At 38.6% G+C, this 15250-nt stretch overlaps 1 protein-coding gene across 4 annotated transcripts in view; it reads left to right on the top strand.

The window, feature by feature from the left end:
• The window catches only part of RXYLT1 (ribitol xylosyltransferase 1), a 36531-nt gene extending 21672 nt beyond the window's left edge, over positions 1-14859 (top strand). For all 4 annotated transcript variants that reach the window (XM_054444619.2, XM_054444620.2, XM_054444623.2 and 1 more), the window contains 3 exons: positions 7844-8158; positions 10981-11151; positions 14423-14859. In XM_054444619.2, coding sequence (XP_054300594.1) covers positions 7844-8158; positions 10981-11151; positions 14423-14840 — 904 coding nt within the window. In that variant the 3' untranslated portion in view covers positions 14841-14859. The remainder of the gene's footprint in view (positions 1-7843; positions 8159-10980; positions 11152-14422) is intronic.
• The last annotated feature ends 391 nt before the right edge of the window (positions 14860-15250 follow it).

A 15250-nucleotide genomic window follows, 5' to 3' on the forward strand; every position in this document is an offset into this window, starting at 1 on the left:
CATGGGTAGGAAGAATCGATATCATGAAAATGGCCATCCTTCCCAAGGTAATTTACAGATTCAATGCCATCCCCATCAAGTTACCAATGACTTTCTTCACATAATTGGAAAAAACTACTTTAAAGTTCATATGGAACCAAAAAAGAGCCCGCATCACCAAGTCAATCCTAAGCCAAAAGAACAAAGCTGGAGGCATCACACTACCTGACTTCAAACTATACTACAAGGCTACAGTAACCAAAACAGCATGGTACTGGTACCAAAACAGAGATATAGATAATGGAACAGAACAGAGCCGTCAGAAATAATGCCACATATCTACAACTATCTGATCTTTGACAAATCTGACAAAAAGAAGAAATGGGGAAAGGATTCCCTATTTAATAAATGGTGCTGGGAAAACTGGCTAGCCATATGTAGAAAGCTGAAACTGGATCCCTTCCTTACACCTTATACAAAAATCAATTCAAGTTGGATTAAAGACTTAAATGTTAGACCTAAAACCATAAAAACCCTAGAAGAAAACCTAGGCATTACCATTCAGGACATAGGCATGGGCAAGGACTTCATGTCGAAAACACCAAAAGCAATGGCAACAAAAGCCAAAATTGACAAATGGGATCTAATTAAACTAAAGAGCTTCTGCACAGCAAAAGAAACTACCATCAGAGTGAACAGGCAACCTACAAAATGGGAGAAAATTTTTGCAACCTACTCATCTGACAAAGGGCTAATATCCAGAATCTATAATGAACTCCAATAAATTTACAAGAAAAAAACAAACAACCCCATCAAAAAGTGGGCGAAGGACATGAACAGACACTTCTCAAAAGAAGACATTTATGCAGCCAAAAAACACATGAAAAAATGCTCACCATCACTGGCCATCAGAGAAATGCAAATCAAAACCACAATGAGATACCATCTCACACCAGTTAGAATGGCAATCATTAAAAAGTCAGGAAACAACAGGTGCTGGAGAGGATGTGGAGAAATAGGAACACTTTTACACTGTTGGTGGGACTGTAAACTAGTTCAACCCTTGTGGAAGTCAGTGTGGCGATTCCTCAGGGATCTAGAACTAGAAATTCCATTTGACCCAGCCGTCCCATTACTGGGTATATACCCAAAGGACTATAAATCATGCTGCTATAAAGACACATGCACACGTATGTTTATTGCAGCATTATTCACAATAGCAAAGACTTGGAACCAACCCAAATGTCCAACAATGATAGACTGGATTAAGAAAACGTGGCACATATACACCATGGAATACTATGCAGCCATAAAAAATGATGAGTTCATGTCCTTTGTAGGGACATGGATGAAATTGGAAATCATCATTCTCAGTAAACTATCACAAGAACAAAAAACCAAACACCGCATATTCTCATTCATAGATGGGAATTGAACAATGAGAACACATGGACACAGGAAGGGGAACATCACACTTCGGGGACTGTTGTGGGGTGGGAGGAGGGGGGAGGGATAGCATTGGGAGATATACCTAATGCTAGATGACGAGTTGGTGGGTGCAGCGCACCAGCATGGCACATGTATACATATGTAACTTACCTGCACATTGCGCACATGTACCATAGAGCCTAAAGTAGAATAATAATAATAATAATAATAATAATAATAAAAAGAAAAAAAAAGTTAAAAAAAAAAACACACACACACACAGAAAATTAGCTGGGTGTGGTGGTGCGCGCTTGTAATCCCAGCTACTCAGGAGGCTGAGGCAGGAGAATCCCTTGAACCTGGGAGGCGGAGGTTGCAGTGAGCCGAGATCGCACCATTGCACTCCAGCCTGGGCAACAAGAGCAAAACTCCAGCTCAAAAAAAAAGAATGAATCAATACAGTCGTCCCTCGGTGTATGTGGGGGATTGATTCAGGGGCAGTATGCCAAAATCGGCATATAATCAAGTCCTGCAGTATAGGAACAGTTGGTCCTGCCTTTTAGTCAGGTTTTGCGTCCTGCTAATACTGTATTTTCCATCAATTTGGTTGAAAAAAAAAATCAGTGTATAAGTGGACCTGTGCATTCCAAACCTGTTATGGGTCACCTGTATATTGGAATATTGGATTCCAAAAATATATTGTTTCCATAATCAGCGTTAAAACTCAATATTTGAATGATTTCTCTGGACTTTCTAAGTATTGAAAAGTACTTATTAAGAGGGAAGTTTTTAACTACATCAGCAGCAGAAGAGAGAATACTAAAAATTATAAGTTCTAATTATTAAATGTATGTCAAGACATCGAGAAAAGCAAGTCACTGTTTTAAAATTCTGGATATGAGTTCTTAATATATATTTATTCTTCAGTTAATTGAATTTTATGATTGATGCTTGACTAATAACCTTAGTAATGAAAGTGTAGCATTCATCATGCATAAATGTACTGTAATATCTCATACATAAGCCCCACTTTGCAAAATAAATGTGTAGCAAGAAAGTTATTTAATTGTATTTTTGTAACTTGATTTATATTTTCAATGCAGTAGGAGAACTTAGGTAAATGGTAGAGCAAATAACTTTCTTAAAGAAAATTACTGCTTATGCATTCAGCATTTACTGAGTGTCTACTATTTAGTTCATAGAAGGCTCTGAAGAATTACATAATGAATAAAATGCCTTCTCCTAACTTCAAGAAGTTCACAGACTAGTGGTTGAGACAAACATATAAATTATATTTTCTTTTTCTTTTTTTTTTTTTTTTTTTTTTTTTGAGGCAGAGTCTTGCTCTGTCATCCAGGCTGGAGAGCAGTGGCACAATTGGCTCACTGCAACCTCCACCTCCTAGGTTCAAGCAATTCTCCTGCCTCAGCCTCCCAAGTAGCTGGGATTACAGGCACCTGCCACCATGCCCAGCTAATTTTTGTATTTTTAGTAGAAACGGGGTTTCACCATGTTGGCCAGGCTGGTCTCGAACTCCTGACCTCAGGTGATCCACCTGCCTCAGCCTCCCAAAGTGCTGGGATTACAAGCGTGAGCCACCATGCCCAGCCTCATAGATTATTTTCATACCATATAGAAAGCATAATGATAAGAATATGCATTCTCTACCATGTTTATTGTTACGGAAATACAGAAGAAAGGCAATTAACTCAATCTGAGTAGAGTTAGGGGTGTGGGGCCTATCAACAAATGTTTCCTAAAGGAGGTGATAGCTGAGCAGTCTTTAAAATGAGTAGAAGTTAGCAAGGCAGAAAAAAGATTATATTCCCAGCAGAGGTGACATCAGAGGTTCATAAGTGATAAACTTGGGTTTATGCATGGAATTGCAAACCAATCAATATTCCTAGAGCATGAAGAAAAGGTAGGGTAGCTGAGATTGGGAGGACTGAGCAAGGGCCAGATCATGGTGGGCCTTGTATGTACCACATTAAGGCTCTTGGACTTTATTCTAGGGTAGTGAAAAGCAATTGAGGATGATTAAGCAGGATAGAGGTATTGTCATGTGTTTGTGTGTGTAGATTTCCCTAGCAGCCATGGGGGAAAGTGATTTGAAGGAGACAGCTGGGTGCAGGCAGACCAAGTAGGAGATTGGAAGTATCCAACAGAGATAAAACTAATGGATGAAATAGGGAAGTGGTAGTGGGTCAGAGCCAGGGACAAATTCGAGAAATATTTAGGAGCAAAACGGTCGGAATTTAGGGATTAATTAGATGGGAAGATGAGAGAGGGAAACAAATCTGACAAGTCCCTAGTTTCTAGTTTGCATGAGTAGGTAGCTAATGTGACACAAAAATAGAAAATACAGAAATAGGAGCAAATTTGTCCACTCTTCTCTAGCCCACCACCCAACATCTACCTATCTCCTCTTTCTCAGCAGACAACCCTGCCTCCTCTTCCATCAGGAAAATTGAGGACATCATAATTATCTCTCTTAACTAGCTGCTCTAACACGTACCTACTCTCTGTCTGGTCCCTCACCCATCCTTATCTCTTTCCAAGCTCTCAAACATTGAGTGATCTTTCCTGGCTGAAGGTTAAAGCCCACTACCTGTGCATCCCACCTGCTTCCAGGACCTTGTTCCATGCATTACTTTCTTGCTCTCCTTTATTCTCCACTTCATTCATTATTGCTTTATCACCTTCTCTTCAAAACTTTCAGAATCCTTGTCTATACTCACTGCAATCACTCCCTTACTTCTCAACCCATTGCAGTTTGACTAACAAACTTCCTAACACACATACGTACATACATACATACAACCCAAGTATCTGAATCTAATGAAATTTTTTTGGCCCTTAAAGTTTCATCTTTTAGATCTGTGGTTCCTTAACGGAGGCACTGTGAGACATCACAAAATATTTTAAATATTTATGGTAAACACTGATACTTGATATCTTTCAGGCCCCATGCAAACTGCAAGTTCAAAGTAGTACAGTTTCAACATTAGATCACCCTGCATTTATTTGAACAATGTCAGGACTTTGTGAAGCTGGGTTTTCCATGGTTGCCGTGATAAAATGCATGCATTGCACTAAAATCTGTGGAACAGGAAATGACACTGACAGTGTCCACTGATTCCAAGGTTTGAGAAGTTCTATAGTGCTCAACAGGTGCACACATGCTATTAAATATTTGTGATTAGTTAAGAATGAAATAGGAATATGATTTTTTCCTTCAGTGTCTGTGTATTTTTTTAAGTCACTTTTAAGCTGTTAGGACATAGATACATACTAGGTTGTTTAGACCTAATGACTTTAAAAATTCAACTGTTAAGCATTTATTTTAGCTTAGGAGACACTGAAAAATTTACAAGAACACTAAAGGTGCTGAGAACCTCTGACCTGCACCTTGGCTTCCCAGTATTGACCCCATGGCTTTCACCATTACCAAAACACAGGGAGCTGTGGACATCCAAGACCAAGACAGTATAAAGGTGCCCTTGAATGAATCATACTTCATTTTGTTAATTTGTGTGGATCACTAAAATTAGAAAGATATTCCTTTCACATGAAAATTACATTTGAGAATAGCTTCATATATTTTATTTTAATACATTGACTAAAACCTACTTTCTTTTTCTTTTTCTTTTTTTTTTTTTTGAGACAACGTTTCATTGTCACCCAGGCTGAAGTGCAATGGCGTGATCTCAGCTCACTGCAGCCTTGACTTCCTGAGCTCAAGTGATCCTCCTGCCTCAGCCTCCTGAGTAGCTGGGACTACAGGCATGCACCACCATGCCCAGCTAATTTTTGTATTTTTTGTGGAGATGGGTTTTCACCATATTGTGTAGGCTGGTCTTGAACTCCTGGACTCAAGCGATCTGCCTACCTCAGTCAACTAAAGTGCTGGGATTACAGGCATGAGCCACCACACCCAGCTGTATGGCACTCTAAAATTGTTTGGGCACATGATATATATGGGCTTAATGTCAAATAACCAAATTTGAGTCTGATTTGTACCATTTCCTATCTAGTGTCAGCTAGCTTTATGCAAGTCATAGAACCTCTCTCAAGATTTCCTTTTTTTCCTTCATAAAATTGGCCTAACATGGGGAAGGAGGACTGGAAGACTTTCTCATGCTCTTAAGAATTATACCTGCTTATATTTCTAAAAGAGAAATATAAAGTATTCATATGCTACCAATAATAAACATTTTAAACATACCATAATTATCATCATCCTTGCTAGTTTTTCTAGCCCCTCAGATTCTGCATATTGTCTTAAATTACTAAGTTATCACTGAATCATTAGTCATTGCCAGTGCTAGATACTGTCCAAGGCAAACATAGTCCTCAAAACATAGTCCTGGTCCCTGTATGTTATATAATTTTAGAATAATGTCATATAAATCATATGGTACATGCACACATAGTAAAATATATTTTTAGGTTTTGTGTTTTAACTAATATCTGTTTAGTATTTGTTAACCATGGTGTTATGGAAAAAAGCTCTGAAGTGAGACAGCTTGATTGAGAACTCAGCATTGCCATTACAAGCTGACAGCTAAAGTGCAATTTCACAAATGCCAATGAGAGAATAATGAACTCCTCAGAGTTGTTGTGGGGGTTAATGATGACCCATGCAAAGTGCTTATGTATCATATATATAAAAGGCGTTGAACAAATGTTTTTATCCCCAGCAGTAAGAAGCAATGAAAGTAGGCTTTGGGTATATTTGTGCTGAAAATTAAAAGATTCTATCAGGATATAAAGAAATGGTTTAAGCAAGTTGTAAAGAATCCAGGATAAGAGTGACTAATTTTAAGATGAATTAAATGGTACTTGTTCTATTTAATACATACTAGTGAAAATATTTCAGTGGTACTGGTTGTTCTAAGCAGCACTTAATATGAAAAAAATGAGTTATGATACATGTCTCTTCCTTTAATGGAAACTTTTTAAAAATACAGTTAAAAAGAGAGTAGGCTGAGCACAGTGGCTCATACCTGTAATCCCAGCACTTTGGAAGGCCAAGGCAGGTGAATCACTTGAGGTCAGGAGTTCAAGACCAGCCTGGCCAACATGGCAAAACACTGTCTCTACTAAAAATACAAAAATTAGTTGGGCATGGTGGCACGCACCTGCAGTCCCAGCTACTCAGGAGCTGAGGCACAAGAATTGCTCAAACCCAGGAGGCAGAGGTTGCTGTGAGCTGAGATCATGCCACAGCACTCCAGTCTGGGCAACAGAGTGAGACTGTGTCTCAAAAAAAAAAAAAAAAAAAAAAATGGTAATACAACAAATTCCCATTTACTCACCATTCAAAACTAACAAATTTCAGTTCTGTCATATTTGCTTCAGATATTTAATTTTCCTGTTAAAAGAATTAAATACTTTCAATAAGGGTAAAGCTCCCTTTGTACTGTTTTCTAGTCCCTTTCCTCTTCCTTCCTCCTCAGACACAATCACTATCATGAATTTGATGTGGATCCTCCCATTCAAATTTTTATATTTATACTGATCCTAAATATATATGCATAAATAATTTTTATGACTGTACTTTCAAGTTTATGTATATTTTGTGAGTGTCCTAATCCTTGCTTTTTTTAACATTATATTTTTGAGATATAACATTCATGTAATGTTTATAATGCCATTCTTCGTTTCTTAATTTGTCAGCCCTTTCTCATCCTTTGAGTCAGATGAAGAGTGTAATAGCAGCTTACACCATAAAAGGGTTGAGAACTACTGACTTTAAATACCTTTCCGGTTTGAACTACACCATTATTTTAGAGTTCCATGCTATTCAATTATATTTCTTTGCTTAAGAGTTTAAATTCTAGCCAGCATTTATTTTCAGCGTGGTTAAAACAGCAACAGAAAAAAAAGGTCAGGCATGGTGGTTCACGCCTGTAATCCCAGTACTTTGGGAGACTGAGGTAGGTGGATTGCTTCAGCCAAGAAGTTCAAGACTAGCATGGGCAACATGGTGAAACCCCATCTCTACAGAAAAATACAAAAAATTACCTGCGTGTAGTGGTGCACACCTGTAGTCCCAGCTACTCGGGAGGCTGAGGTGGGAGGATCACCTGAGCCAGGGAAGTTGAGGCTGCAGTGAGCCCAAGATTGCACCACTGCACTCCAGCCTGGGCCACAAGAGTTGAGACCCTGCCTCAAAAAAAAAAAAAAAAACTATCACATTTTGTATTATCATATGCAAATTGATCTGCCTACAACCAAAGCTTACCATTAATCTACAGCTATGCCCCATCATTCAAACTTGTTCAAAAGAAATTGTATTATAGAAATTTTACTTCTAGATAGAATATGGATTAAATCTCATTGTAGATTTTGTATAAAATGATGAATTTCTGATACCACATACCTTTGTTCAGGCTTTGTTTGTCTCTTGTTTTTGTTGTGTTGTTTTTAACAGCTTCATCACTGGTCCAGCTGTAATACCAGGGTACTTCTCCGTTGATGTGAATAATGTGGTACTCATTTTAAATGGAAGAGAAAAAGCAAAGATCTTTTATGCCACCCAGTGGTTACTTTATGCACAAAATTTAGTGCAAATTCAAAAACTCCAGCATCTTGCTGTTGTTTTGCTTGGAAATGAACATTGTGATAATGAGTGGATAAACCCATTCCTCAAAAGAAATGGAGGCTTCGTGGAGCTGCTTTTCATAATATATGACAGCCCCTGGATTAATGACGTGGATGTTTTTCAGTGGCCTTTAGGAGTAGCAACGTAAGTACAAAATATGATTAAACATTTTTAGGCCCTAACACCTAAATTTCTGAACCAGGAAGACTTATTCAAAATTGTAATTAATTTAGTTCTTCTGGGATTATTGAGGCCAGGTACAGTCTTTCTCAGAGATAAAAATAGGGTGTGGTCGCATCCTTCAATAACAGTTATGATGTTTTTAAGAGTATTTTATTCTTTAATGAGGAGATGAGTTACTTTTTTTCTTTTAAAACCCCAAGGCATAGAATGGATTTTTCAAGCTTATTAGGAGTGCCATGAAAAGATATTTAGCAGAGAAATGGCAGATAGATTTTTTTAAAAACAATGGTAGTATCTATATAAAGTATAGTTAGAAAAAGGCAATATTATAATATCAGGAATATACTGTACCATTGTGTTTGAGACTGGCTGAATTTATACAAATCCCTTCTATAAAAGGAGGGATTAATTAAACGATAGCTAAGGTTTCCCAAGATACAGTCTTTTAGGCTGGGCGCAGTGGCTCACTGCCTGTAATCCCAGCACTTTGGGAGGCCAAAGTAGGCAGATTGCTTGAGTCCAGGAGTTCAAGAGCATCCTGGGCAACGTGACAAAACCCTATCTCTACAAAAAAAAAAAAAAATCAAAAATTATCCGGGCATGGTGACATGGACTCCTGTATGGCGCCTGTAGTCCTAGCTACTCATGAGGTTGAGGTGGGAGGATCACTTAAGCCCAGGAGATTGAGCTGAGATTGTACCACTGCACTCTAGCCTGGGCAACAGAGTGAGATGAGACTGTGTCTCCAAAAAAAAAAAAAAAAAAAAAAAGATACAGTCTTTCTCCAGCTATAAAATGGAAAACATATATTTTTATCTTTCTGTTAATAGGATGTTTTTAATTAAGAGCAAGTTGACTTTAAGATAAGTTGCCACTGGTATATAAACCTCCTGAGAGCAGGGATTTTTGTCTCTTTTGTTCACTGCTCTATCCACAGAACCTAAAACAGCACCTGCACAGAGTAGGCATTCTGTATTTGTTGAGTGGATAAATTATGAAAAATCTCACTGACATGATTTTTGAATCATACATTCATTATTCATTATTCTGTCACTGGTTGCTGGATGTGGCCTTAGACTGCTGCCGTTAGCGACACAGATGTCACTGGCACATCTGTGCCAGTAATGAGATGTCTTCCCAAGCCTACTCCTATAACACCCTAACTCAGTAGGTTTGGGGTAAGGCCAGACAAAAAGGTTTTTGTTAAGTAAAGCCAGGTTTAAGACCCTCTTAAAAATCTATTTTTTGAGCACAGCCTGCATTTGTAAAATGTTTTCATATAGTATAAGATGGAACCTCTTGGTAATCATGGTGTTGTTGCACTAGGCCAGTATATTTCTTATATAGGTCCATGGTTCTCAACCAGGGGCAGTTTTGCCCACCGGGAGGCATTTGGCAGTGTCTGGAGACTTTTTTTTTTTTTTTTTGAGACGAAGTCTTGCTCTGTCACCCCAGCTGGAGTTCAGTGGCACGATCTCGGCTCTCTGCAACCTCTGCCTCCCAGGTTCTAGCCATTCTCCTGCCTCAGTCTCCCAAGTAGCTGGGATTACAGGTGGGCACCACCACTCCTGGCTAATTTTGTATTTTTTATAGAGAGGGGGTTTCGCCATGTTGGCCAGGCTGGTCTCGAATTCCTGACCTCAAGTGATCTGCCTGCCTCGGACTCCCAAAGTGCTGGGATTACAGGCATGAGCCACTGTGCCTGGCCTGGAGATATTTTTGATTGTCACAACTGGAGGAAAGAGGTTGTCACAACTGGTATCTAGCAGATAGAGCCCAGGGATGCAGCTGAACACCCCGCAATGTATAGGACAGCCTCCACAAGAAAAAATTAACCCAAAATGTCAGTAATGCTGAGGCTAAGAAACCCTGTTATATACTAACTGTTAGGTAAAATTTTGTTCTCGTGTGAAGGTTATATTTCAGGTACACAGTTTAATCCCTGGTATTTCCAAATGCTCATAAAAATAGGTAACTTTTCCTGTATGGCATACCATGGTTTTATCTGTCAGTTTGTTTTAATCTACTTGAAAAGCCCTTGGGATTAATTTTTCAGAGCCCTTTGCAATAGCAAAATATATCATCTTTCCTTTTTTTTTAATTGACAAATAGTAATTGTATATGATAATGGGGTACAAATGATGTTTTGAAATATATTTACAATGTAGAATGCTTAAATCAGACTAACAAATCCGTACCTTATATACTTAACAATTTTTGTGGTAAAAACATAAAATCTGCTGTTTTAGCAATTTTGAAATATACAGTGATTATTTATTATAGTCACCCTATTCTGTGTGATAGATCACTAAAGCTTATTCCTCCTGTCCAGCTGAAATTTCATACCCTTTGATCAACATCTTCCTTTTCCCCATCCATCTCCCTCCCCTGGAGTATTCTGTAATCTTTTCGTCACCTGGCTAAAATGTTGCTTAAATCATGATCATTATGAATACAGAAGTCTTTATACTTTGAAGGTTTTGCATGTAACATGGCTACCAGCTGCAGATGAGTAATGCAAGTTAAAGAATGTCAAAAACAAATAACTTTAGGCACAACATATCTGTAACACTTTTGTAAGAGATGTCAACGTGAAATTCCATTTTTTTAAGTCAGTAGATTCAGGGAGTTTTCCCAAGTATGCATGGAAAATTACAATTTGAGATTTAGAAATCACATTTTAAACCTCTTCTGTATACTTCTTGCTACCTAAGAGGTTGGGTTATGGGGAATTTTTGCCAATTCTATATCATATATTAATTCATGTGTATTTATTTTTATAGATATAGGAATTTTCCTGTGGTGGAGGCAAGTTGGTCAATGCTGCATGATGAGAGGCCATATTTATGTAATTTCTTAGGAACGATTTATGAAAATTCATCCAGACAGGCACTAATGAACATTTTGAAAAAAGATGGGAACGATAAGCTTTGTTGGGTTTCAGCAAGAGAACAGTAAGTTCTATGCTTATTTAATTCATTCATTTTGTTCTCCAGTCTGAGAGTTGCTTTATGTAGAAACACAGGTTTCCAAAGAGGCATTGTTAACCCTATTTGTACCAATCTTTCCCCAAAAGATACATTAGTAATTTAAACTGTGAAGAGACTGGGTTGTACACATTTAGAATAGGAAGAACCGCCTATGACTGTAGTCCATCTTGAAGAGGAACATTGGTAACTGTCATTTGCAAATTTCAGTTGTTAGGGTTTCCTCAATAATATTTGTTAGTTACACAGGAGATTATAGATGCTAATGAGATACTTAGGTTCATTGCTGAGATGATGTGCAGTGGACCAATTCAGTGTTCCAAGACTGGTGTGCAGAACCCCTCACAAATTCAGGAATTCAGGAACCTGACACCATCTTCAGGACATGGACCTTGTATTCTTCTTCTGTGAATCCCCAGATCTAACATAGGACCTTGCACAAAGTAGGCCTAGGATAAATGGTGAGTGGATGAATGGTTGGATAGGGAGACTCAATAGGGTTAAATTTCTTCTTTTATGTAGTAACCAGGAAACAGGTGTTCATGTTGTGAAGGAAGTAAATTTGCAATCATTTATTTTGTTTTTAAATAGACAAATCAAGTTTTCAAATAAACAAAGCATAATGCAGAGTCATCAAGGAAGTAATGCCTTAAAAATGTCCGGTTAGGTCTGGAATTTTACTTTTTCAATTATAGCAGGTACTCTTTATTGCTAATGTAACCATACCATATTCGTTAAGTCAATGTTTACCAAGCAATTGCTCTATGCCAGAAACTGTTTACCCACAGTAAATACAGCAGTGAACAAAACAAAGTCCATGCCCTCCTGGCACTTAAATGCTTGTTGGAGAAGACAAGCAAGTAAAATATATTGTGTGTCAGAAGATGATAAATGCCCTGTAAAAAATTAAGCAGAAGAATGGCATAGAAAGAGCTTGGGTGTTGGTGGTGGAGCATTTGCTATTTTGGAATAGCCAAGGAAGGTATTCATTAGAAGGTTACACTTATGCACAGGCCTTAAGAATGTTCATGGGTGAGTCTTGTGTATATTTGGGAGAAGACTATTCCAGACGGAGGGAAGAGCAAAGGCCCTGAGGCAGGAGTGTGCTTACTATGTTACAGGAACAATAGGGCCAGTATGTCTGGAGTGGAATGAATGAGGACAGTGTAAAATAACAAAGGTTATTTTGGGAATAATTCTTGTAGCTCCTCTCATACCATTGAGCCAGAGGTTTGAGTAGATGTTTTCCTTGTTTCTCATTGTTGCTTCTAGACTATTCTCCCCTTTCCCTCCCTAATAAACCCAATTTTGAAACTCATGTCAGCAGACAAAACCAAACATCACCCTTACTCTCTGAAATCATGCACTTACCCTTGGGTTTATCCCCCTACTTCTTCGAAGAGTTTAGCTCCTGGTACACTCTAGCTCTGTCTGCCACTACTCTGTTCTCAATTCTTAGTGACTGGCAAATCTACATAGATGGTCTTTCTATCATTTTGGTCTTTGCAGTTCCTTCACCTACCTCCCCTCCTCCAATAATCTGGGCTTCCACCTGGCCTCAGCCATTCTGTCTCATGGTTATTTCCTAGACTTTGTCATTACACTGCACCTTCTCAACATGATCTCAAGTCCCAGCATCTCTTTCTACAACCACCATCATCTCTCATTCCAGCTCATTCTGTGTAATAATCTGACTCTGACAATTCAGCTGGCACTTAGACTCTATTGTTCCTACTACCCTTTTGTTGTCCTTCACTCCCCTTTCTTCATTTTATTCTTCACCTAACTTAAATTTCATTGTCAATCATAATTGCCTATACCTTCAGCTCCCTAATTCCCTAATCTGGCAAACCATAACTCTGGTTAAATCCAGCTCTCTGCCTACTCCATGCCTGCACCCATGCAGCTAAACATAATTGGAGAAAGGTGCTAATTGACCTTTATTTAAACACATGACTTTGAACCTCAGGTGCCCAGCAGTCTTATATTTCCCTTGTCCATATATTCTCCCACTCTCCTAGAAGGCTGTTTTATACCTTCTCTCCTACACTCTAACACCTCCATCTTTCTTACTTTATGACCCTATTGCTTATTTCACTGAGAATAGTCAGGAGAACGCATCTACCTTTTTTTTTTTTTTTTCTTTTGAGACTGAGTTTCACTCTTACTGCCCAGGCTGTAGTGCAGTGACATGATCTCAGCTCACTGCAACCTCCACCTCCCAGGTTCAAGCGATTCTCCTGCCGCAGCCTCCCGTGTAGCTGGGATTACAGGTGCATGCCATCACACCCGGCTAATTATTGTATTTAGTAGAGATGGGGTTTTACCTTGTTGGCCAGGTTGGTCTCGAACTCCTGACCTCTGGTGATCCACCCACCTTGGCCTCACAAAGTGCTGGGATTACAGGCGTGAGCCACCGCACCCAGCCGTGTATCTTTCTTTACTGATCTTTCAGCTTCTACCCTTGCCCCTGTACAGTCCATTCTCAACACAATAGCCAGATTGATTCTGATGAAACCTACATCACGTCATGTCACCCCATGATCAAAAGCCTGCATGATAGAGTCCCGTGTGACCATTGAGACTTTATCTTCTGCGCCTGTTCCCTCAGTTACCCTACCTCAGCCACCCTGGCTTCCCCGCAGCTCCTTGAGCATGCCAGGCACATGCTATCTCATGGCTTTCACTCTTCCTTGCTCTTTTATCCTCCCAGATCTACGTGGCTTGCTCCTTCATTCCCAACTCTTTGCTCAGATGCTGCCACAGTAAGACAATCCCTCATCACTTATTTCAGATTGCAACCCTACCCCCTCAGAAACTCCTGCTCTACTTACTCCTTTGCTCTTTTCTCACAGTATTCTACCCCATCTAAATAATTTACTGACTTCCCTTGGTCACTATCCATCTCCACCACTAGAACTAGAATACATGCTCCATGAGGGCAAGGTAGGGAAGAGAGGACCTAGCACTCCCAAAGTATGCACTGAATTATTATTATCCATTCAGAAATGTTAGGGTGACTCCTAGATTTTATAAATGTACAACTGTAAAATGTTCCAATTCTTCAACATTTTTAAGAAATCTATTTGGGCCAGGATTTTGGATATCTCTTATGCCTATCATCTCTATAAAGTTTCACCATTTCCTGAAACTGATTTTATTAAAAGATAAGGTATTTTTGTTCACAAAATATATACTTAGTAAAGTGAAAACTACAGTTCTTTTTCTGATTTTCTAGCTGGCAGCCTCAGGAAACAAATGAAAGTCTTAAGAATTACCAAGATGCCTTGCTTCAGAGTGATCTCACATTGTGCCCGGTCGGAGTAAACACAGAATGCTATCGAATCTATGAGGCTTGCTCCTATGGCTCCATTCCTGTGGTGGAAGACGTGATGACAGCTGGCAACTGTGGGAATACATCTGTGCACCACAGTGCTCCTCTGCAGTTATTCAAGTCCATGGGCGCTCCCTTTATCTTTATCAAGAACTGGAAGGAACTCCCTGCTGTTTTAGAAAAAGAGAAAACTATAATTTTACAAGAAAAAATTGAAAGAAGAAAAATGTTACTTCAGTGGTATCAGCACTTCAAGACAGAGCTTAAAATGAAATTTACTAATATTTTAGAAAGTTCATTTTTAATGAATAATAAAAGTTAACTTAATTATCTTTTTGAGCTAAGATGTGATTTTTAAAATCATTTTGACTACTGGGTGTATAAGTGTGTTTGTGTGTGTATGTATTTATAGATGTTCTTTAAGGTACCCTTGAAAACTCTACATTATGTATGCCACATAATGACATTTCCGTCAGTGGTAGACTACATATATGATAATGGTCCCATAAGATTATAATGGAGCTGAAAAATTTCTATCGCCTAGTGATGTGATAGCCTAGTGATGACATATGTATTGCAATACATCACTCACGTGTTTGTGGTGATACTGGTGTAGAACAAATCTATTGCACTGCCAGTCAAGTAAAAGTACAGCAATTATGTCCAGTACATAATATTTAATAATGACAATAAATGACTATGTTACTGGTTTATGTATTTACTATACTATAC

Source organism: Pongo pygmaeus, chromosome 10 (genome assembly GCF_028885625.2).
Source record: "Pongo pygmaeus isolate AG05252 chromosome 10, NHGRI_mPonPyg2-v2.0_pri, whole genome shotgun sequence".
NCBI classification, from domain to species: domain Eukaryota; kingdom Metazoa; phylum Chordata; class Mammalia; order Primates; family Hominidae; genus Pongo; species Pongo pygmaeus.